The 26,017-nt window shown below is 39.1% G+C and overlaps 1 protein-coding gene across 2 annotated transcripts in view; it reads left to right on the top strand.

Moving 5' to 3' along the window:
• ATP11B (ATPase phospholipid transporting 11B (putative)) overlaps positions 1-26,017 on the top strand; it is a 95,268-nt gene that overhangs the window by 7,347 nt on the left and 61,904 nt on the right. Inside the window, exons 1-4 of one of the 2 annotated variants that reach the window (XM_041002581.1) lie at positions 12,558-12,697; positions 17,264-17,380; positions 21,350-21,439; positions 23,245-23,325. In XM_041002581.1, the coding sequence (XP_040858515.1) occupies positions 23,248-23,325 (78 nt within the window). In that variant the 5' untranslated portion in view covers positions 12,558-12,697; positions 17,264-17,380; positions 21,350-21,439; positions 23,245-23,247. Of the gene's footprint in view, positions 1-12,557; positions 12,698-17,263; positions 17,381-21,349; positions 21,440-23,244; positions 23,326-26,017 lie in introns of those variants that run through there. The other variant, XM_041002579.1, reaches the window with a different exon arrangement.

The raw sequence follows: 26,017 nt of genomic DNA, 5'->3' as shown, positions 1-26,017 counted from the left end.
CTGTTTTAGTTTGCCAGCCAACCAAATCAGTATTCCTCTACTCTGCACCCGTTTTTGGTTATGGCCGTTTCTCCCCATTACCCATTTACTCATAATATGAGCTGTGCCGTGGTCTCATTTTTGCTAGGCTGTGGAACTACCAAGGTGAAGAAATGGCTGCTCCTGTCAAGTCTTCCAGGAGGTTCTTCCCTAATGGATATTTGAATTATTGCTAGTTTTCTTTCTGTTACAAAAAATTTTTGCTGTGACCATTCTTGATTATTTATTTATCTATTTACTTTTTAAGTAGACTACCTAGAAGTGGAATTGCTAGATCATGAGTCACACACTGTGACTCTAGATATTACTAAGTTATTTTCCAAATTATAAGAGGACCTCTTTTCCTACATCTTGAGCAATACTTTTACTGTCAGAGCTGAAAAAAGAGCTTTATCCATTTACTGATGGATATGAAATAGGATCTTCTTCTAATTTGCATTTTCCTGATTGCTATTCAGATTCAGGTGTCCTTTATTCCATTCAGATGAATAAATTGTCCATGTTTCTATGGATTAGTTTGTATTTTTTTATTTTCTCAATATTACAGATTGATTCTTTGTTATGCATATGAAGAACCTCCTAAAATTTGGCCCTTTTACTTGCTTTTTCATACAGAATTTTAGAATTTGTATGTCAGTAATGTGTTAGGAAAATGATTTCTGGTTTCTATTATTTGTTTAGAAACTCCTTTTCTGTACTGAAACCGTTTTGGGCCCAACACAGTAGCCTAGCGGCTAAAGTCCTCCTCTTGAACATGCCGGGATCCCACATGGATCTAACCCCCGTGGCCCCACTTCCCATCCAGCTCCCTGCTTGTGGCCTAGGAAAGCAGTTGAGGGCAGCCCAAAGCCTTGGGACCCTGCACTCGTGTGGGAGACCCAGAGAGGCTCCAGGCTCCTGGCTCCTGGCTTGGGATCGGCGCAGCACTGGCCCTTGTGGTCACTTGGGGAGTGAATCATCAGATGAAAGATATTCTTCCCTGTCTCTCCTCCTCTCTGTATATCTGCCTTTCCAATAAAAATAAAAAATAAACCTTTAAAAAAAAGTCTTTTTCTAATGTTTTCTTCAAATTATTTTAAAATTTATATTAGGGTTTTTTTTTAAGATTTATCTTATTTTTGTAATGCAAAGTCAGAAATACAGAGAGGAGGAGAGAGAGAGGAAGATATTCCATCCGATGATTCACTCCACAAGTGAGCACAATAACCAAAGCTGAGCCGATCCGATGCCAGGAGCCAGGAGCCTCTTCCAGGTCTCCCATGCTGGTGCAGGGTCCCAAGGCTTTGGGCCGTCCTTGACTGCTTTCCCAGGCCACAAGCATGGAGCTGGATGGGAAGTAGAGCTGCCAGGATTAGAACCAGCCCCCATATATGGAATCCTGGCGCGTTCAAGGCGAGGACTTTAGCCGCTACGTTATTACACCGGGCCCTATATTAGGTTTTTAATGTATGTATCTGTAGTTGACTTACATATATGGAATATATATGAAGAGTTTTGTTTTCCCTTCCTGGGAAATTGTGTCAGTGCTGTTTGTCAGAAGGGGCTGTCTTTTTCCTCACTAATCTGTGTCGTTTGCCTTTTCCATCCTAATGACAGTGCTCTGTCACCACCCGCATCCTCTTTCATGTGTCTTAGTTTTTTTCTAGATTCGGTGCCCCGATTCATTCTGATGTACCATTGTCATAATAATAGTGTTTTTTGGTAAGTATTGGCATCTAGCAAGACAGAATCGTTTCCTCTTTTTTTCTTTTCCCGCCCTTCCCACACCAGAATATCTCTGGACCTTTACTTTCCTCAGTGGGGCATATCAGGTTGTCTAATTTCAGATTTTGTAAATCTAGCTCTATTAACTTAAAAGAAATGGAGGCTGTGCCTCTCTGCCAATGTTCAGCTGGGCTTTTTCTTTTTCCTTTTTTTTTTGTGGCATAAATTTGCAGAATTAAATTGAAAATGATGGGAAAACTGAAGCAGTCTTGGGAATTATTATGGGACAGTTGAAGTCAGAATAGCCAAATATGCCTTAAATTTTTGCTTATTTATTTTCATTGTATTTGAAAGAAGTCTTCCATTGATTGGTTCATACCCAGATGCTATCAGTCGCCAGGGCCAGGAGCCCAGAACTCAATTTGGATGTGTGTGGCAAGGATCCAAGCACTTAAGTCCAAGCACTACAGTTCTTCAACGGTACACCTTAGCAGGAAGCTGGGATCAAGTGGAACCAGGAGTTAACCAGTCATTTCAATATGTGATGGTGTCATTAGCAGCATTAAAAAAAAAGATTTATTTGTTTTGGAAGACGTAGTTACAGAGATCTGCCATCTGCTGGTTCATTTCCCAGATGCTCACGGTAGAAGCCAGGAGTGAGGAGCTTCATCTGGATCTCCCACGTGGATGGCAAGGGCCTAGACTCCAGCTGTCTGCCAGTGTTACAAGAGGATTGTCTTCTTCCACTAGGCCACAGTAGCATTCCCCATCTTCCCCCTCCCAAGCCAAATCTGTGTCCTGATCAGATATACTGTATTTTTATTGGGCCCAGCGTGATAAAGTCCTCACCTTGCATTCGTCGGGGATCCTATATGGGTGCTGGTTCATATTTCTGCAGCCCCGTTTCCTATCCAGCTCCCTGCTTGTGGCCTGGGAAAGCGGTTGAGGCTGGCCCAAAGCCTTAGGACCCTGCACCCCTGTGGGAGACACGGAGGAAGCTCCTGGCTTCAGATTGGCTCAACTCTGGCCGTTCTGGCCACTTGGGGAGTGAACCAACGGATGGAAGATCTTTCTTCTCGCCTTCTGTCTGTAAATCTGCCTTTCCAAGTAAAATAAATTTTTTAAAAGATGTATTTATTTATTGGAAAGTCAGATATACAGAGAGGAGGAGAGACAGAGAGGAAGATCTTCCGTCCAATGATTCACTCCCCAAGTAAGCGCAATGGCCGATGCTATGCCAATCCAAAGCCAGGACCCAGGAACTTCTTCCGGGTATCCCACATGGGTGCAGGGTCCCAAAGCTTTGGGCTGTCCTCAACTGCCTTCCCAGGCCACAAGCAGGGAGCTGGATGGGAAGTGGAGCTGCCAGGATTAGAACTGGCGCCCATATGGGATCCGGGGTGTTCAAGGTGAGGACTTTAGCCACTAGGCCACGCTGCCCACATCTTTTTTTTTTTTAAAGAAAGATCTTCCACCAGCTGGTTCAGTCCCCAAATTGCCACTACAACGGGGGCTGAGCCATTTCAGAGCCAGGACCCAGGAGCTTCTTTGGATCTTCCATGCAGGTGCAGGGTCCCAAGGCCTTGGGCTGTCCTCTAATTGCTTTCCCAGGCCACAAGTAGGGAGCTGGATGAGGTGGAGCAGGTGGAACGTGAACCAGCACCCACCTGGGTTGCCAGTGTTGCAGTAGGGGTATCTTTATCCACCAGGCTGGGGCGCTGGGGTGCAATCAGACACACTTTTTTTTTAAATTGGGGTGTTGCAAATTTATTTGTAAAAATAAGCATAAGCATATTTATTTATTTGTATTGGCAAACATAATTTATCATGTGCTATGTTGTCTTCTATAATATGTATGTTTATAAATAGCTAAATTTAACTAAATAGCATATGCATTGCCTCACATATTTTTGGTAGTATCAGAGCAGATATACTCTTAATGATCTTTTTTAATCTGTAGTCTCCTTGATCACAAATTCTCTAAAGGTGTTTTATATAAATTGAGGTAAACTTTTCAGTGATCTTTAACAAAATGAGAGAAATTTACTCAGTGTAATGTGTATGTTTGCATATATAGATGTTCTTGGTCCTGAGGGATGTCTTATGTAAAATTTTTTAGATACAAATCTTAATTTTACTTTTTGAATTAAGAAAGATAGTACAAGGAAATCTTGTATAATTCTGTCCCATCTGCCTTTTATTGTTAATATTTTACCTATATCCTGTGTTGCATTCAGTGCATCGGTACCAATACAGTGTTATTAATCTTCTGCTTTTTTTGGATTTTATTCGTTTTCCACTTTAGAATCCCCTCTGGAATACCACATTTCAGTTGTTTAGTGTATTAACTTCCTTTTGCCAATGATAGTTTCTCATATCTTTGAGAACAAGGTTTTTTTTGTTTTATTTTGTTTGTTTGTTTGTTTGTTTTGGAAAGGCAGAGTGAAAGATCTTATATCTGCTGATTGACTCCCTAATTGGCCACAATGGCCAGAGCTGAGCCAATCCAAAGCCACGAGCTTCCTCCGGGTATCCCACACAGGTGCAGGGGCCCAAGGCTTTTGGCCATCCTCCACTGCTTTCCCAGGCCACAAGCAGGGAGCTGGATGGGAAGCGGGGAGCAGCCAGGACACGAACTGGTGCCCATATAGGATCCCAGTGGATACAAGGCAAAAATTTAGCCACTAGGTTATCGAGCTGGGCTCCAAGAACAAATTTAAGAATATATAAATTTAGGTTGTATAAATCTTCATTTCTTCCACACCAATATCTTTGATCTTTAAATTTAAACTAAAAGAGCCTCACGTATTTTTATTTTAAATATCTCTTGGTTTTCATACGTGGAAACTACCGGTTTTCCACTTAAGAGCTATTTATTGTCAGAATTTAATTATGCATAAATGGGACATGTCCAATCCAGCAAATCTATGCAAAAGTCTCAAATGAATGAAACTGACTTTTCATATTGTACTAAAATACGCATATTATAAAATTTGGGACTGTAAAAATTTTTAGGTTTATAGTTTGATGTATTCACTTTGTTAAACAGTTACCATCATCTGTCTCTTGAATAGTTTTCATATTCTCAAACTCATATTCTGTATCCAGTAAGCACTGAGTTGGTTTTCTGCCCTTTCTCAGCCACTGGCAACTACCTGCTGGTTTTCTGTCTCATTTAAATACTGTTACTCTTTATATAAGAGGAATTATGCATCATTTATTTCGCTTAATATAATGTCCTCATTTTGATATGTGTGGGGAGCTGCTTTCTCTTATCAGTAACTTGTTGCTCAGTGTTGAAATATGGAAGGAAGCCCAAGAGAGTGCCACGAGGAGAAAACAAGTTTGTGTGCAGTAAGCTGCAGAAGCTGCTCGGCTCTCAGATAGAGGCCCCAGAGCTGAGACTCCCCTGCGCCATGGGGCTGAGCTGTGTTATTTCTGTGTCCCTCCTCCCTTGTCTGTGACAGCCCCTCACCTAGTGCCTGCTGTAGGTCTCACGTTTGGATTGGCTGCCCTTCCTCTGTCTAAGGGCCTGGAATTGTATCTCCTCTACTCTGTCCATGTGCAAAGGTTGGTAGCTGGTTAATATTTCCTGTAGCCTTATCTTAGGGGCCATATCGCCTCCCTTCTTCCCTTTGGTCTATTCTAAATTGTGTTTGTTACATTTTATTCTCCCATGCCCACCCTGGGAATGGAATTTTTCCAGAGTTTTCCCAAAGTCCACTCCTTTCTTTTAGCCCTACCTCAGGTGTCCTCTTTCCCTACCAAATTGCAGCGTGTACCAAAGTTCAGTCATTTTTAAGGTGGATTAATGTGGTTGGGGTGTGTGTATGTGTGTGTGTGTAGTTCACATCCAACCTTGGATGGAAAATATTTTTTTGAAATTGGCAACTTGTGCCTGGCAGCATGGCCTAGCAGCTAAAGTCCTCGCCTTGAACGCTCCGGGGTCCCATATGGGCACCGGTTCTAATCCTGGCAGCTCCATTTCCCATTCAGCTCCCTGCTTGTGGCCTGGGAAGGCAGTTGAGGACAGCCCAAAGCTTTGGGACCCTGCACCCGTGTGGGATACCCGGAAGAAGTTCCTGGGTCCTGACTTTGGATTGGCATAGCATCGGCCATTGCGCTCACTTGGGGAGTGAATCATTGGACGGAAGATCTTCCTCTCTGTCTCTCCTCCTCTCTGTATATCTGACTTTCCAATAAATAAATACATCTTTAAAAAAAAAAAAGGAAATTGGCAACTAGACTAAACACGTATGGACTTTTTTTAATTCTTCAGTAACATGGAGTATCAACTGTTTATATAGCATTCACATTCTACTAAGTATTACAGGTGATCTAAAAGCTATTTAAATTACATAGGAATATATGCTTAGATTATATGCAAATGGAACTTGAGCATCCACGGGTTCAAGTATCCATAGAGGATTCTGTACCATCTCCCTCATATTTCTAAGGGCAACTGTACCATATTTTGTTTATCCATGAACATTTTGGATACTTGAGATAATTGGTTGCTTCCAACTTTTTCTACCAGCAGTGTATAAAGGTTTATGTTTGTCCAAATCCTTGCCTCTACTGATTATTCTATTTATTTAATGAGTTTGAGGAACATACAGACAGAAATACACAGAGATCTCCCATCATCAGGTTCACTTTCCAGGGGCCCATAGAATGCAAGATGTGGGCATGGGAACCGAATCCCAGTATCTACCATGGGTGGCAGGGACCTAGCTCCTTGAGCCCTACTGTGCTAGCTGCTGGAGTCCACACAGGCCAGGAGCTGGGGTTGCGAGCTGAAGCCTGCAGTACAGCCTGGGCACACCACTATGGGCCATGGACCTCCACTCAGACCTCCCACTCCTATTGTTCTTTTGAAGGGATGATACTTGATCTTGTTGTGGCTGTAATTTGCATTTCCATGATAGAAGTTGATTTTTTCATATCCAGAAAGGGTTTCCCTCTGACTGGAGAGCCACAGTAAATGGCTTTAAGGAGAGTGAGACAAACTAGGAACTACAGAATAAAAAATATCCAGCCATGCCTCATTTCACTAGTTTGTGCTGACTTCACCCTACAGAATAACTTAGAATGTTCTCCTTTTAAATACTTTTGAGATTGAATTCAATTTGGTAGAAATTTATTCTTAAAGATGTTTTTAAACCAAACTTAGAACCTGAAAAACTAAAGAATTTATAAATATTCATTAAATAATTCATTTATGTAGATTTGTGTCAGTACATACAATCTGGAGGGGGAGATGTATATACAGACAAACAATTGCAATTTCGTGTAATGGATGTATAATAAATATAAAATAAATATTAATAGGTAATAAATACAAAAGATCTGGTGGGAATAATATAGCAGTTATGTTCTTGTTTCCGGGAAAGGACGGGAATCAGGCAGTTTCCCAGCTGAGTGTTAAGGCTGAATGGACAGCTGGAGAGTATGTTAGAGGAGATGGAAGTTGGGGAGTAGTATCATCACCTGTGAAAGAGGCTTGCTGTACTGTTGGCAGATAATTGAGATCTCTGAGTTAGTTCTTCTAAGAGCACTGTACATTTTATACCCTATAACTTGAAAACATGTCCCAATCCAGGCCTGAACTAACTCTTAGAACTAACTCTTCTTAGAACCCCAGATTTCTGTAATGAGTGGCAGAGAACATTAAATTCCAAAATGAAAAGTATGTAATACATAATAAAAAGCTTAGTGTGGTTATTATACATAATGAGTATTTAAAATAACCCTTCTTCTTTACCTGGACACTGTTAACAATGCCAAATTACTTTGCTCTGATATTACCTTCAGGTAATTATATATATATATTTTTTAAAGATTTATTTATTTATTGGAAAGTCAGATATACAGAGAGGAGGAGAGACAGAGAGGAAGATCTTCCGTCCAATGATTCACTCCCCAAGTAAGCGCAATGGCCGATGCTATGCCAATCCAAAGCCAGGACCCAGGAACTTCTTCCGGGTATCCCACATGGGTGCAGGGTCCCAAAGCTTTGGGCTGTCCTCAACTGCCTTCCCAGGCCACAAGCAGGGCGCTGGATGGGAAGTGGAGCAGCTGGGATTAGAACTGGCGCCCATATGGGATCCGGGGCGTTCAAGGCGAGAACTTTAGCCACCAGGCCATGCCGCCGGGTCCCAGGTAATTATATTTTATTGCAAGTTTGTGTCATTAGTACTCATTCAGATTCACTTCGTGGATTTTGGTAAAATGCACTAAATTGTTCTTCTTGAAGAATTGGTATTTTTGTGGGCCATTGTGCATAGAAACATATAGCCAACCTGACTGCCTGAAGTCTCAGCTGCCACACTCATTAGCAGGAGCAGTGGCCCAGCATGGGAACCCCTGCAGCTCTCCAGCTGGGCACATCCCTTATGCTGGGTCTTGCCTGTGCTAGTGGGAGCTGTGGCCCAAACTGACATGGCTCGCCTCACCTCAATATCCACCAGTGGGTGGTACAGCCTGGTTTGGCCTGGCCTGCTCCCAGTTCCAGCTCATGCTGGCGGGTGCTGCAGCCTTGCCCAGTTCAGTCAGTCCTTAGTCTCAACCCTAATGCAACTGGCTGGTGTTGAGGCCCAGCCTTAGCCCATCCTGCACCCTGTCCTGGTTCTCACCTCTGCCCAGCCTGGCCTACCTCTAGACCTGACCCACGTGTGTGCAGGTGGGTACTGTAACCTGGGTTGGTGTGGTCTTCTAGCCTTGGTTCTTGTGCTCACCTACAGGGACTGTGTCCTAATAGAGGAGTTCCCCAAGCTCCTATATCCTCCCAGTAGCAGAACTCAACGCCCGCCTCTTGTTCTGGCAGGAACAGTGGCCTTGCCTGACCAGTCCACATGTATTCCAGCTCTTACTATTGGGTGCTACAGTCCAGCCTGGCCTTGTCCATCCCCAAACTCAGCTCTTGCATGGTTCAGCAAGTGCAGAGACCTAGCCCAGCCTGTCCTTTACCTACCTTGACTGTTGTGAGCACCAGCAAGTACTGGAGTCTAGCCCAGTCAGGCATATCGTGGACCCAGTCCTCACCCATGCCAATGGATGCCGCAGCAATGTCCAACACAGTTCACTGCCCCCATTCCAGCTCTCGCCCTCTGTAGTGAGAATTGTAGCCCAACAGGGACAGGTCACCTTAGCTTGCTGACCAGACTTGTTCCCAGCCACAGATCCTGCATGTGCCGGTGGCTGTCCTGACCTAGCCTGGCAAAACCCATTCCCTGTCTTGCCCTTTCCCATCAGATGCTACAGCCTGGCCTGGGCTGGCCTGGGCTGGCTTTCCCCCAGTCCCAGCTCTTGTTGGTGGGTGCTGCAGCCTAGTCCTGCCCAGCCTGCCCTGGTTTGTACAAACCAGTAGGTATGATAACCTAGCCTAGCCCAGCATGACACATACCACATCCTGGTTCCCACACGTGCCCGTGTGCTATGGTTTGGCCTGGCTATACCTGGTCCATCCCCTACAAAGCCAACAAATGAAGCACCCCTGCCTGGCCTGACTCACATACTTGCCAGGGGGAGCAATGGTCCACCAAAGGAGTTGCCCCAGTTCCCCCACTAGGCCCACTCCTAAACTCGATCTAATGTGTGCCAGGAGGAAGGAGCAGGCAAGAAAGCACCGTGTTAAGGGTGTGAATGGGTAATCTGGTATGACAATAGAAAATGTAATATGAGCCAAAGGTATCAACTCTGGCACATAACCTTGCCCTTAAAGTAGGGAGTTTTACATTGTATTTCTTCCTGAGTGACATAAAATTGTTGATAATGCTTGCTAGATGTAGTGTGAAACTAGTTGAAGTTCAAATTAAAAATATAGAAACAATTTATTCTGTGAATAAGTGTTTTGATTCTTGCTAAAGAGGGTTGAGCTGTAATTGAAAAGTAAAAATTCTCCTGTGCTAAATTTCAAGCTTCTTGGCATGAGGAAAAGCTGATGAAATCTATATTTTCTTGTCAGAAAAATGCATATATGTGGAAACTTGTCAGGAATATTTAATATATATATATTGTCAGGGATTCACAGACTGCTCTAATTCAGTTTCTTCATTTTTAGGGGTAGTTTTGTTTTTTAATTTAATTCATGGTTTGCCTAGTTTTTGCAGAGTAATTGTTAATGATTAGAAATTATAGGTTTAATTTTCATAAAAAGAGATTAGCTATACTTGTACTGTAGCCATGTATTTATTTTGTGTGAGGAAAATGTGGATATACACCCACACATATATGTGTCATTGATTATGATTGAATATTATATAAATTAACTATAACTGAAAAAGTTCAAAATGTGAAAGTGGATATTATTTCATCTTTGGGAATAAGGAGAAAGATTATTATCCTTTTTTGAAGTATAACTTTTCTGTTGTGGGGAATGGAGTAAAACTATTTGGTTAGTTGACCAAGGTTCTTCTCTTTGCCTTGATTTGAGATAACATACAAATCATGCATGTTATGGGGTACTGTTTGATATTTCCTTACATGTATACATTATGTAATAATTAGGGGAAATTAATTTATCCTTTCATGCGTTTAATATTTTTTTCCCAGTGGAAGCATACAATATCCTATTTTAGTTTTTTTTTAATAGAGAATTATATTATCTATAGTCATTCTGCTATACAATAGAATCCAAGAACCTTTTATTCTTACTTGGCTGTAACCTGTTACCTGTTAGTCAGCCTTTACCCATCCTGCATGCTCTACTTCTCTTCTAAGCCACTGGGTCACCTATTTTTTATATCTCACATATGAGTAAGATCATGTGATATTTGTCTTCCAGTGCTTGACTTATTTCACTTGACACAATGACCTCCAGTTCTGCCAAGTGGGAAGGCTTCCTAATTCTTTATGGCCAAACAGTACTCTGTTGTATACATGTACCTCATTAAAATCAGCTCATCATTGGGTGGCCACTTAGATGATTTATGTTGTTTAGCTGTTGTGAATAGTACTGCAGTAAACATGGGGCAGCGTATATCTTATCAGCAGGTAGATTTTTTTTTCTTCTACATCCATGACAACACTTGTTATCTTTGTCCCTTTGGGAGTAGCCATTCTTACTGGTGTGAGTTGATAACTCATTGTGGTTTTGATTTTCTTTTCCTGGTGATTAATGATGTTGAGGATTTTTTCATGTATCTGTTGGCCAGTTATTTTCCTTGAGAAATGTATACATAGGTCTGCTGTCCATTTTTAAATTGGAGTATTTGGGGAAAGGCTTTTGCTACTTTGTTTGCAATTGAGTTGTTTGAGTTTGTTATGTATTTTGAATGTCAACTTCTTGTTTGAGAGGTATAATTTGTAAATATTTTCTTATTGTCTCTCCACTTTGGTGTTTCCTTTGCTTTGCAAAAGCTCTCTTAGTTTGATGAAATCCTGTTTATCTGTTTTTAATTTTATTTTCTGTGCCTTTGGGATCTGATATGGAAAAATGCTTGCCTGTCCCAAATGTCATGAAATATTCCTCATATGTTTTCTTCTATTTCAAAATTTTGGCTCTCACAGTTGGTCATGAATCCAGTTTGAACTGATCATAATGGAGAGAAAGGTCTGCATGTAGTTAACCAATTTTTCCAGCACCATTTATTAAAAACTTCTTTCTTTACAATGCATGTTCTCAGCACCTTTATCAAAGATTATTTGACAGTAGATGTATGGGTTCACTTCTAGGGTTTCAATTTTGGTCATTGACCCGTTGGTATATTTTTCTAGCAGTACTATGGTGCTTAAATTATTGTTGCCTTGTAATAAATTTTAAGTGCAGTTATTGTGCTTCCTGATTTGCTCTTTATTATTTATTTTGTCTGTTTTTAAGATTTTGTGATTTATTTATTTGAAAGTCAGAAAGAGAGAATGAGACTGTTCCGTTCCCAAACAGCTGCAGTGTTACAGGAACCAGGTACTCCATCTGGGCTTCCCACATGGATGTCAGCAGCGCAAACGCTTGGGCCATTTTCTGTTGCTTTCTCAGATCAGCAGTAGAGCAGCCAGGACTCAAACCAGCACTCCAGTGTGGTGCTCCTGCTTCACAAGCATGAGCTTAAACTGTTGTACCACAGTGCCAACTCCTCCTGCTTTGTTCTTTTTGCCTAAGATAACTGTGGCTGTTCAGGATGTATTGTGGTTCCATGCATATTTTTGTAGCTTTTTTTAAAGTTCTGTGAAAAAATTTGTTTAGGATTTTTAAGGGGATTGCACTGAATCTGTGAATCACTTGAGACTACATTTTAACAATATGATTCTTCCAATCCATGAATGTGGAATGGGATTTCTTTGTGACTTATGTTTCTTTCATTAATGATTTAGTTTCATTGCAGATATATTTTACGTCTAGTTAAATTTATTCCCAGTGTTTGGTTTTGGACTGTTTTTTGTAGCTATTGGAAATAGGATTTTTTTTTAAAGATTTTATTTATTTTTATTACAAAGTCAGATATATAGAGAGGAGGAGAGACAGAGAGGAAAATCTTCCATCCAATGATTCACTCCCCAAGTGGCCACAATGGCCAGAACTGATTTGAAGCCAGGAGCCAGGAGCTTCTTCTGGGTCTCCCATACAGGTACAGGGTTCCAAGGCTTTGGGCCATCCTCAGCTGCTTTCCCAGGCCACAAGCAGAGAGTTGGATGGGAAGCAGAGCTGCCAGGATCAGAACTGGTGCCTAGAAATGGTGCGTGCAAGGTGAGGACTTCAGCTGCTAGGCCACCGTGCTGGGCCCTGGAAAAAAATTTGTTTTAAGATTTATTTATTTTTGTTGGTGGCAGAAGAGAGAGAAGAGAGAAGATACAGAGAGAAAGATCTTCCATCCACTGGTTTACTCCAGCCACAATGGCTGGAGCTGAGCCAATCCAAAACCAGGAGATTCTTCGGGATGTCTCATGCGAATCCTGGATCCCAAGGCTTGGGGCCCCACTCTATTGCTTTCCCAAGCCACAAGCAGAGAGCTAGGAGGTAAGCAAAGTAGCTGGGATATGAACCAGTGCTGGTGCATGCAAGGTGAGAATTTAGCCAACAGGCTACCAGGCCCAGGGGTGCTTTTTTGATGTATTTTTAAAATGATCACTGTTAGTGTATAACAGCATCACTAATTTTTGTACATTGGTCTTGCATCCTACAACTTTCTTGAATGAATTTCTTAGTCGTAACAGTTTTTTGGTGGGGGCTTTGAGCTGCTCTATATAGAAGCGCATGTCATCTGTGGTGAGTCTGCCTACCTCCTTTTCAATTTAGATGCCCTTTATTTCTTTCTCTTGCCTTAATATTGAAAGAAAAAAAAATTCAAGCCTGCATTTTCTCTTTTTCCAGATCTTAGAAAGCCTTCAACTTTTCACTATTTAACAGGATGTTAACTCTTGGCTTGATGTATATGTCCTTTTTTTGGGTGATGTATGTTCCTTCCATGTTATAGTTTGGCCAGTTTTCATCAAGAAGGAATGTTGGATTTTATCAAATGCCTTTTCTGCATCTGTTGAGATGAGCATATGACTTTTTGTTTTTCATTCTGTTCATGTTGTATCTTGGCATTTGTTGATTTGCCAATGTTGAACTGCCTTTGCATCCTTGGGATGAATCTCATTTGATCATGTTGAATGATCTTTTCAATGTGCTATTGGATTCAAGTTGCTAGTGTCTGCTGTGTTCACCAAGGATGTCAGCCTGTAGCTTGGCTTTTTGTTGCTGAGTCTTTTTATGGTTTTGATATCATGGAAATGCTTCATCATAGAAAGAATTGTAACAATTCCCTCCTCTTGAGGTTTTTCTCTGGTCCTTAGTTCCAACTTTGTATCCCCACCCTCTCTTGCAATAACCATCAGGGTTGCTCCAGAGCCCCCCCTCCCCCAAACACACACACAAACACACTCACACTCTCTCTCCCTCCTCCCCCTCACACACACACACACACACACACAAATTAGAATAGATAGAGAACAACAAGGAAAGCTTAGAACCAGACAGGAAATGGTCAGCGTGGACTCACACATACCTTACTAGGTAGGACACAAAGATTAGTTACTTCTCACTAGGGTGTTGAAGATTTCTCTGCACACCCCTCCTAACACTGTTCTGCACCTCAGTTGTTGACATATGCCTTATTAGAGTTATAACCCAGTGTAGACTATCCTAAAATCTGCCAAGTTCAGCAAAATTATGCTTCAACACTATAAACTGCTGAATACTAAAATGAAAATGGACATGAGACAGCTGAATAGTACCCGATAGCCATTTTAAGGTGTATAGGAGCCGGTAGTATATAAATTAAAATTGAAATGTCAATGAAGTAGTCACAGGATGTAGTTAAAAACTTGCATTTTTTTTAACATATTGGTTACTCAACACCATGTCAATTAATTCCATAATGTTTTAAATTGTTGTTGATGTTATGTTGTGGTTTTAAATTGATCGGGATGATATTCTTCCGGCTCTGCCTTCAGAACAGGGATTGTCTCCCCAAGAAACCGTTGAACTTATCTGGACAATAAGATGCTGGACTCTATGCTTGGTATATGCTTGCAATGAAATAATCTTGACTGAATTTGAAATATAATACAGCAACAAGGTGGAGGAATCTACCATGGGGGGAGGGCACGGAGAGGGGTTGGGGGAATCCCAGTGCCTATGAAACTGTGTCACATAATGCAATGTAATTAATAAAAAAAATTATATATATAAAAACACAAACTATTACAGGTCTCTTTATCCCCTCCTCTCTCTATATATGTAAAGATAGATATATATCAATGTGTGTATGTATATATGTGTATATATGTATATATATACATGTATGTATGCATGTATGGAGAGATTATGTATAGATATATATAGAGAGGGGGTTGCTCATTTATATATATATATATATAAAACACATAACTACATAAACTAATCAAAGCCCTAACTTTATAGGGTACTTTTGCAACAGATAACTTTCAGCCTGTCATAGTAGCATGGTGTCAGCAATGATGGGTGGTTGAAATAAGCATTTCGCTTAGAAATTAGTATCCCAGTTAGATATTCACATCCCATATTAGAATGCCAGGCTTCATTGCCTGGCTCTGGTGCCTAACTCCAGCTTCTACTAATGTGGACTCCTTGAGAAGAGGCAGGTGAACTCTCAGGTCACTGAGTTCCAGCTACCCACGTGGGAGTCCTGGATTGAGTTTGTTGGCTCATGGTTTGGGCTAAGTCCAATTCAAACTTATTGCAGGTATTTGGAGATTAAAGCAGTTGCTGTGGGAGCACTCCCTTCACCCTGAAAATTGTTCCTGCATCATAAAAAAACTAATGTGAAGGGCAATGTCTTAGAAAGAATGATATTTATAGGTTGGCACAGTGGCACAGCATGCTAATCCTGTGCCTTATAGCACCGGAATTCCATACGGGTATTTTCCATCCAGCTCGCTGCTTGTGGCCTAGAAAAGCAGTGAAGGATGCCCCAAGTCCTTTGGACCCTGTACGCGTGTGGCAGATCCAGCATATATCTTTGAAACAATTATAAAAATCTCAGGAGTTCCAAGATTTCGAATTGTGATGACTGGCTCACATCCAGTAGAAACGAGTGGGGAGTGATGAGTGTTTGCTGTATGCAAAGTCATGAATTTATGTATAAATTTTTGTCTTAACTAAAAATCGCTATCATTCTCTTTCCAGTATTTTGAGATTTTTGTTTTGTCTTAACTTTAGATGTCCATAATAACAAATTCCAATCTTAGTGAAACTTAGCCCAAAAAGTATAGTTCATATCAATGTTTCTTAATTTTGGTTGTCTTGACATTTTTAAAACCAAGAATAACAGAAGTTAAGTGTTACATGTGACATTGTAAATATTCTGATGCACTAAATGAAATACCCTCTGAGTCAGGGGTGGTGTGTCCAGCCAGTAGATTGTGGCCTTCAAAATCATTTAGTCTGATCCTGCCAAAGCAATTGTGGGTGGGACTTGGAATTCAAAAAAATCTTTACCAAGCAGATCTTTTTTTTTTTTTTTATTCATTTATATGAAAGGCAAGATTAGAGAGAAAGAGAGAGAGAGATCGAGATCTGTCATCTTCTGGTTCAACCTTCAAATGGCCACAACCATGCACGGTCGGGCTAAAGCCAGGAACTTGGAACTCCATTAGGGTCATCCATATGAGTCATGGGGTGCCAAGCACTTGGACCATCTTCTGCTGTTTTCCCAAGCATGTTAACAGGGAACTGAATAAGAAATGGAGCAGCTGGGACTCCACTGGAACATGGGTGCCAGCATTGCAGGCAGTAGCTTAACTCTCTACACTACAACACTGATCCCTGTAGCTGGCTAATTTTTAAATTGATAATTTTGTGTGGCCTACAGATGGTGTTAAAATTACGTAAATGTCCTGTGGCAGAAAGGTTTCCTTACTCTGCCTTTGGTAATATGGAAGTTTGCATTAACTTTGCATATCTGTGCTTATTCAAAATTTTACAGGCAGGCTAAACATTGAATTGGAGTAAGATTATTTATTCAATAGGTTAATAGAGTCTGATTTTTTTTTAAATGAATCATTGTAGTTAATGAATACTGAGTTTAATTGAACTTTTATAACTTACAACTGTTGACCACCATGAAAAATGAAAGTCTAGGAATTTCTAATCATTTACCTGTTAGAACCAAAGAAAATCTTGCATTTGAGCATTGCTTTCAGATTGTCAACTCTAAGGATCTGCCAAAGGAGTCTTAAATTTTCGCTTGCTACTGTGGTAAAGGTGTAGCACTATAAGAATAGAGTACGGGTCTGTCAACAGTGAAAACTTTGGCACTGGAGATTATTATATCTGTGAGACAGTGTTTTGAGTTTGCCTTCAAATGTACCTTTAGAGATGACCTTCTGAATCTGAGCCTAAAATGTTGAGTTTCCTCAATTCCTGGAATTAAAACATATTCATATCTACCTATCCATATAGGTATACACATATATATGGATATGTAAGTTGGGACAAAATAATGATGTGTGGAATAAATGAGAATCTAATTTACCAAGTCCTCTAGGAATGAAGTTACTGGAAGAGAAGTTAGTGTGGTTGTGAAAGTAGAAATATAGACCTTTGCCACCATATGTGCTTACTGGTAGGTGCTTGCTAGGCTATAGCTACACTGGGCTTCCTTAGCATTGGATAGGAATCCATCCTAAGAGAAGGCAAGGAACCCACAGGAATAAAAGGGAAGCAGTGCAATCAGAGAAAAGGCCTTGTTCTGAGGCCTGTAAATCTTCTATACATTGATTTTTAGAGCAGTCTTTCTGACAGAGTAAGAACTGTTTTCATTACCAGAAGTATTATCTAATTAGTTTTGTACCTTATCAAGTTGGTTTGTTTCTGAAGAAAATATGCATATTTACCTGAGAAAGAAAGAAAAAGTAGGTGACTTCACTCTTCTAAACAGACTGTCTATAACCAGTGTAAGACCAACAGTATCACACCTACATGACCAAGTAAGTAAGACAGTGAAGTGTCAGAATAACTAACCTTGCTGATTGATGTTTTCCTCTGCCTTGGTCTTAGGGTTTTGACCCACCACATCAAAGTGACACAAGAACAATTTACATAGCCAACAGATTTCCTCAGAATGGCCTTTATACACCTCAGAAATTTATAGATAACCGGATCATTTCATCTAAGGTAAGGATTAATCCTTCCATTATTAGAACTGTAGATATGCTATCACTTTATTTTGAAAGTGTTTTAGCCTGTGTTTTTTGATTACAGATTTATGTTCATTACAAATTCATGAAACTGGTGATAGATAGGTTTATCTTAACTAAAAATAATGAAATATAAAATAATAGAAGTTGTTAGCTACTGATATCAAGTAGTCAACATTCAAAATTTTTTCTTTACTGTAATTTAACTGAGAACTAATATTTATACTGTGTGTCAGACACTGTATTTCTCATAGCTTCTCACGTTTCCTGCAACCCTTTTAGATTGCTGTCATTAAACTTATTTTACAAGTGCTGTTATACTCATTTTATTGTGTTGCTACGATTAAAGTGCTGGGATACACTAGTGAGAAGCTAAAGTGAAGTTCTGTGTAACTTTAAAGCCTGTTTCTTTCAATTTTACCACTGTTCTCTAAACGTTTTATGATACTAAAGTATTGTCTTTGTTTCATTTTTCTCTATGGCATTTGTAACATGTCTGGTTTATTTTAAAAGTGAAGGTTATTAAGTAATACCATCAATAGACTTTTCACTCTATGGAAATATCTCTGCAGTGTCTAGTAGGAGCCATATACGGCTACCAAGACCTTGAAATGTGGCTGAACTAGTGGCTCTGTGTTTGGACAGTCCAGTAATAAGGGTGCGAATCAAAGATACTAAGAATAATACTCTTGTCATACCATAGCTGTTGTTTGAAGGAACACCATCAGAAATATCATCACCTTTCTTCCTTTCCAGAGCAACTAATGGTTTTGCTCTAATCTGGCCAAACCAGATCAGATCTACTATAGTCTTGATGTCATTTTGCCCCATGATGTCCTATGGATGGTTTCTTTTCCCTGCCCTCTTTTTTCTACCCTTATGTTTACATATGTAAACTCCCATCAGTGATGTCTCTAATTTTGGACAAAGGTTCTGAAACAAGGAGTGTGATGAGTAATATCAGAAAGTTGGATCAGCTTCAACCACAGAATGCTGAGCAATTTATGCAAGAAGTTTAAGACTGTTTAGTAACTTAAAGTATTATTTATTTACTACTATAAATTCAGTTTTAAGTATCTAGTTTGATCAGCTCTGACAGTTGTGTATCAGGTGACCACTACTGATATAGTTGATAAATAGAATATATCCATCACTCACAAAACTGTCTCAGGCTCCTTTGCAACATTTTCTTTGTTGTCACCAATAATACCAATTTTAGCTACTGCTCCTGTGATGATTTCTGCTTTCTGTGACAATAGTTTTGTCTTTTCTAGAAGTTCGTACAGAACAAATCTTGAAGTTTGACTCCTTGTTGCTTAGTAGAATGTTTTTGAGCTTCATCTGTGGCTGCAGATACCAGGATCAGTATTTTTCTCATGTGTAATATCGCTAAGAGTTTGGGCTTGCACAGTTAAGTTCCGAATTTGGAGCCTTTTTTGTGTGACACTTTTCCCTGCCTACGTTTTTCCTTTTTTATTTCCAGCCATGAACTCTACTCTCAGCCACATTTTGTTGATAAGCCTATAATTTTTCCCCTTACTTTTTTCTTACAGTGGCTGTGGGTATTAGAAAGTATCTGCAAGTTAAGAAACCCAAAATTCACAATTTATACTCTTCCCATTTTCTGAGTATTTTTTTTAAATTAAACTCTTCCAGTTTCTGTCTAAATTTTGGACACTTCCCAAATTTTTAGATAGCTTTTTTTTCCTTATCTAATTTATAATTCTCATCTCCTGGGAATTCATACGATCAGTTAATTGCCCTGCCAGTGCTGGAAGCTGAGTGTTCTTCTTGAAGACAGTTCCTATCATTTGTAAGCTAGCTTTCCTAAGAAATTTTTATTTCTTCAGAGATTTCCCTTGTGTTATTAAGATAACCAGAGAAAATACATGGAAACCTGTTACCTACCAGTTTACATGGTTGCTCTCCTCCGGATTCTGTAAGACAAAATAATATATTGTCACTGTTAAGATTTAAATAGATTAATATAAGCTTAAAACCTTGCCAGCACAATTCACATAAAGTTTATGTATTTGATTTGATGACTGGGGAGAGTACATGAGATATTTTGTCCCCCATATGGACAACTGCCTTTTTATCCAAATTGCAGTTGCCTAGAGCTTTCTTGACCCAGTGTTAAATAGTGACATCTTTTGGTTCCAGAAAGTATCATATCAGCCTGTGATGTGGCTAATGCCCTGAGCGTGATTCCCATCCCTTGATTCTAGAGGCGCTGGTGCTGTTACTCCTGAGGGAAAGCACATTTCACATGCAGTGCTAGGTTAAAGCTGAAGATGTAATTCTACCAAAGAAAGAATGTTAGGTGTTATATACCTAGAGAGATTTATGTTGGGTATGTCTTGAAAAACCTAATTTTATTTGCAAAATTTGCCTGAATAGGAAAGCACACTTCAGATCCAAATGGCTGATTAAGAAGTGAATTTGTAACATGAAAATTTACAAGTAACAACTGACTTGCATTAGAGCAGAGAAATGTAGGTTACCTGCTCCTTTAAAAATCTTGAATTGGTTAGTAATCATTAAGGCTTCATCTCCAGATGTTGTGAAGTTCATCTGAAAAAAAAGCATATCTTACTCATGTTTATTTATTCCTCTTTAATTGATCTCCAGTTATGTGCCAGTAGAAGTGTGAATACTGTTGATACAGAGTTCATGAAACAATGTGCCTGGCCTAACCTAAGGGATCTTTCATTCTACTGGGAGAATGTTCTTGGGGTGAAATAAAAGTTCTCTAAACTCTTTCCCTATTTCATATATGAAGTTATGTTTTGAGTAATAAGTCCAATAAAAATTTTAGTGTGTTACACTGTCCTTGTAATATAGCATTATAGATTTAGGAGCTGATTAATAACAGGAACAAACACTTGTATAGTAATTACTGTGCACAACGCTTACCTTCAGTATTTCATAGATGTGTTCAGTTGCCTTTTTAAGGCCTTTATAGTGTATGATTTTATTATGCACCTTTTATAAAGGAATGAGGTGGAACACAAAAAGATTAAGTTCCAGGTCAGCTGATAGGAGCTGCAATTAGGAGATTAGGGCAGTTTAATCCCCAAGCATCTAGGCTCTTGACCACTGTGTTCTGTCATACTTTTTAAAAAAAAAAGATTTATTTGTTTTTATTACAAAGTCAGTTATACAAAGAGGAGAGACAGAAAGGAAGATCTTCCGTCCAATGATTCACTCCCCAAGTAAGCACAATGGCCGGTGCTGAGCAGATCCGAAACCAGGAGCCAGGAACTTCCTGCAGGTCTTCCACACGGGTGCAGGGTCCCAAGGCTTTGGGCCATCCTCAACTGTTTTCCCAGGCCACGGGGCTGCCAGGATTAGAACCGGCACCCATATGGCATCTTGGCGTGTTCAAGGCGAGGACTTTTAGCCACTAGGCTACCACGCCGGGCCCTGTCATACCTTTTAAAACTGACGTGACCAATTTTCATGTATTTTGAAATTTTCTAAGTAGTTATTCCAGTGGTCACTTACCTAAAGCTTTTTTTCTTTAGCATTCTAGATTATTTTTCCATATTCTATAATGAGCAAAGAGTAATTTTGTATTTAGCAAATTCCTGTTTCTGACATTGAACCAGATTAACAAAATAAATGATGAAGTACTATGTTAGATCTACTTTCTCTAGTTCTAAGAGAAAATTAAGATTTTACTAGGAAGATTGAGAGGCTCCAATTTATCTAATTTTTTAAAATTATAGTAAGAATGTTAGTAAATGATAAAGAAAAACAGCAAGAGGAATAAAGGTCCTCAATTCTAGAAACCAGGTAAATAATTTCTAAAACAACAGTTCCATGAATTTGTCTAAGGTTTTGGTAACTCTTTATTTTGTTTTTCTTCTCGTTAAATGTGTAATACTATATACTATTTTGAAATATTAATTTATTGATTTCTCTTTTGCTTTCTTGTTTTTAGTATACTGTGTGGAATTTTGTTCCCAAAAATTTATTTGAACAGTTCAGAAGAGTGGCAAACTTTTATTTTCTTATTATATTTTTGGTTCAGGTAAGCTTAATCATTCAATGATTATTAAGATTTTAAACGAGGTTTCGGAAAATGCATCTTAGAGAAAAATTACACTTTGTTCTTAATTGTCTGACACTATATATTTCTGCAAAGCTTCTCCATTGTATTCAGTGAATATGAGGATCTAAATCACATCTAAATTTCTAAAAAATTGCCTCTGATTGTCAAGATTAATTGTATTTTATTTCATCACCTATGTACGTTAATGCCTGTGCCTCTTAACATAAATATTTGGACTTGTAAGATACAATCCCTATCTTTGTATGGGTTGTAATTTTTTTCAATTGTTAAGCATCTCCATAAGATTAAAATTCTCTTCATTACAGGCTACTTGACAGTTTTGTAATTCTCAGATTGTATAAGTGTTTTGTGTATTACTATTTTATAAATACTTTTTAAAATTGAACAGAATCGGGAGCACACACACACATTCATCTGGGCTAGACAGTAAGACACCCATATCGCGTATTGGACAAATAGTGCTCTAATGTCTGCTCCTGATTGCGCTCTTGCTAACGCAGACCTTGCAAGGCAGTGGTGATGGCTCGGGTTATTGCATCCCTGCCAATCATGGCAGACATGTTTCCTGCATCCCAGCTTCTGCCTGGCCGAGTGCTGGCAGCTGAGGGCCTTGGAGGAACGAGCCGGTAGAGGTCTGTCTCCCTCTCTGTCGCCCTCCTCTCTCTCAATTTAAAAAAACGGAAGTGATGTTATTTTTTCCTTTGAAAAGCTTTTCTCTGTTAAGACTTTAGCATTTCTTTTCACCGTGACATTAAATTTTATATAATCTGAACTTTTCTGTCAGTAGAACCCAGAATTTCAAAAGAAAAATTGAAACTTGTCAAGCAATCACTTTAACACTTTAGAAAACATTTACTTAAAAAAAAAATTCTTCCCTTCTTAAGCAGAGAAGGAACTCCAAGTTTTCTATCAATAGTGTCAGTTTGCTTTCTTGGAAAAAACAAAAACAGTTTATGTAGACGTGTACTTTTGTGGAATTACTGGCTAAAACCAGGCATGTAAAATTATCATGAAATAGAGCAAATGAATGGCCTGTTCAAAGTAAAGTATTAATAAGTCGTTACATGTATGTCCTGACCCCAGGTGATTGCCACCAGTATGGCCAGTATGTGTTTAATTTTTGTTTTTAACTGATACATTAAAATTATGGAAATTTATGGGTTAGCATGTAATGTTTCAATATATTTAGACATTTTGTAATGTTCCAATAAGGATAAACGTTTCTAGCTTTTCAAACATGCATCATTTCTTTTTATTACACATATTTTCTTACTTCTCCCATTGTTTACTGAAACTTCGATTTTGTCGTAAGAATATAATTGCAACATCATTTTTCCTCCTCTATCTCCCTCTGGCTGTAATGTAAAGAAAAAAACTGCTTTCATAGTCTGATCATTGGTTCTTTTTTTTTTTTTTAATATTGAGTTTTTTCTGAGTTCCACAATAAAATTTGCTGACACACTTTTCAGCATTTATCAGGGGGTGTGATTGTCTGTGGGTATATGAGCTGCTCTTGCTCCACTGGTAGACAAATAATAAGGAAGAATTAATACCTGTGTGTTAAAGGAAAGAGAGAATGATTCCACTGTGGCAGTATAGTGAGTGTGCAATAGATTTAGTTTACCAATCCCACGTAATAGCCAACAACATGAAGCTGTTAGATTTTGGTTATACTCACTGTGCAGCATTGCAAGAGTTCAGATGTAATGGTGTGATATGAACAATGTAAAAATATAATAATCTTTTTTTTTTTTTTTTGCTAGCTTATGATTGATACACCTACCAGTCCTATTACCAGTGGACTTCCATTATTCTTTGTGATAACAGTAACTGCTATAAAACAGGTATGGGAACATTTTCTGTTGCTTTCCCCAAAGTCACTCAGAAGATATTAAATACTTGCGTTTCCACTCCAAAATGTTTGTGGTTGTGAAAATCATTTCTGTAAGAAAGCAGCAAGTTTCTTTGCTATATGGCAAAATTAAACTAAACGACTATGCTGTGTTTCAGTACCTTATGGAATGATTACAATTGTTCAAATGTTATTTTCTTTATATACCTAAGGTATTCAGAAACAAGTGTTGTATACGAGAACTTGTGGAAAAAAGATTTATTTTAGCACAAAAAAATTTAATACATTCATAGATTTTTCATAATACATTTTTATGAGCTTTTAAAAATGCCTTCATATGTATAATAAGTTAAAAATAATTTTATTGAAGTAACATGCTCTAGAATTATGCATTTGACTTAAGGAACTCCTTAAAGTATGATCCAGTGGAGAAGGGTTCCTGAACCCTGGGGACGGGGAAACCAGTGGGGTATGGGTCACTTGACCCAGATCCTGGGGCTCACCTTCTAGGTGAGTGTTGGTTTCGTGAACCCTGTGGGTAGGGGATCTGGCAGGACTTGGGTCTCTGACTCAGGTCCTAGGGCCCACCTACTAGATGGATTTCAGATTCATGAGCCCCAGGGTTGGGGAATCCAGCACGGCTCAGGTCACCTGGCCTGGGACCTGGGGCCTACCTGGGAGGTAGGTGCTGGGTTTATGAGCCCCAGGGGTAAGGGATTAGGTGGGGCTCAGGTCTCCTGTCTCGGGCCCTGGGACCCACCTAGTAGGTGAATGTTGGGTTCCTGAACCCCAGGGATGGAGGATCCATGATGCTTGAGACACCTGGCCCAGATGCTTGGACTCACCTGCAAGAACATGCCCTACATAATGAAAAAGGTAGAATAGTGGATACAGGCCCTGTTGTTAAAAAAGAATATGCAGCTCATTTGGTGCTGTAGCAGAAGAGAACTAACTAGAAGACAACTACCCCAAACAAACAATGACAGCAAATCTTGGTGAATGGAGCCAATGGACATTGGAGGGTGACATCATTCTTAGATTGGTGAAATTGTCAGCATTTCAGAATTATCTAAACCACTTGGACAGATCTCTCAGAATATGTACACATTGAGACTCTGGGTTGATATGAGGTGGCAGTTCCTCATCCCTGGATACTGGGACATGTGGAAAGCCATGGGTGATTTCCCCTTTTGTCTCTCCCCTTACCCCAGAAACAACAAGAAGAAATAGCAAATTTGGAAGCAATGAATTCACCCAATTTTCCCTAATCCTCAATCCTTCCTACCCTGATCAAGCGTGTAATCATTATTTAAAAATATATAAATTCATAAAATAATGAAACAGATATAAATGCCAAAATAAATTTGACAAAGATTTTATAATTCTGGGATGGAATTATTCTTTATCACTTATATAAGACAACTAAAAGGAGCCTGTGGATTAGCAGATATATTATGCATCTGGTGTGTCATGATATTATACCACAGCTCTCACTAAATTTGACTTCCCTTTACTCTTCTGTAGGAGATAGGAAATTGTATGTAAGTTAATAAGCATGCAAGTCTCTTTATATCATTACATATTTATTTGATTTTGCAGATGTCATTTCATCATAGTAAGTCTCTGCTAAAACTATTCTCTGAATTTCAAAGACAAGTATTGTATTGTGTTTCCACTTGAACAACTTAGAAGAGTTTGAAACAGAGCTCTTTTAACCCTCAGTTTATTAAATGACACTACCATCCACCACCACAAACTTTGGCACCTTCATCCTTGACCATTTTTATTCCTATCTTAATTAATCCAAGCCATCATTATCTCTTTCCTGGACATTTGCAATTCCTCTGCCTGTACTTCTCTCACTTTGCCTCCTACAGTTTTCACACAACAGGCAGATCTCTTAAAGTCAGATCATACTACCCTCCCACCTTAAAGCTGTTCAGTAGCTTCCCATCACACTCAGCAGAGCCCAAGTCTTTCTAGGGATGCTGAGGATCTGCACAGGCTAGACCCTGGTCCCTTCTTTCGCTTCGTTTCCCAGCAGCCATACTCTTCTTGTCCTTGGAAGTGTGCATGCTCCTGTCTCAAGCCTTTAAGAATTGCTGTTCTTCCTGAGAAGTTCTTCCACCAGATAATTATACAGCTGAATTTTTCATTAATTTCTGGTAATTGAAATTTTGACTTTTCCTGACAAAAGGTGATAAAATGATTTGAAAAGTCAAAAATTTCCACCTTCCTTTCTTCTCTTATACCCTTTTAGGCCACCTCTACCCCTCATATTTTTATCAAGATACTTTAACGAGTGAAGTACTTATAAGTACTTACTTATTTTTAATTTTTCCTAAACATATGCTCATATTAAGTCCTTTCTTCATTTCTGTACTGGAAGATGTAGTGTTTTGGTAAAATAGTCTTTGCTTTCCATAAAGCTTGAAAGTCTGTGAAGTACAAAGGTAAGACAAAATATAAAATTATTTTCTCTTCCTTTTAAAAGAGAATCACCACTCTTTACTTTTTTTTCTTTTTGGTAAAGTGGCTGTCCATGTTTCTCTTTTGACACATGTATTTTAAAGAACCAGAGTTTCAGTATTGTTTAGCCAAAATACCTGGTACAAGAAATGTTTTAGGTTTTTTTTTTTTTCTTTTTTTTTTAAAGATTTATTTTTATTATTTTTTCATTGGAA

Source organism: Ochotona curzoniae, unplaced genomic scaffold (assembly GCF_017591425.1).
Source record: "Ochotona curzoniae isolate NIBS_2020 unplaced genomic scaffold, NIBS_Ocur_1.0 scaffold_2587, whole genome shotgun sequence".
Lineage (NCBI taxonomy): Eukaryota > Metazoa > Chordata > Mammalia > Lagomorpha > Ochotonidae > Ochotona > Ochotona curzoniae.
Note: the sequence above shows the minus strand (reverse complement) of the source record. Positions and strands in the feature narration are given on the sequence as shown.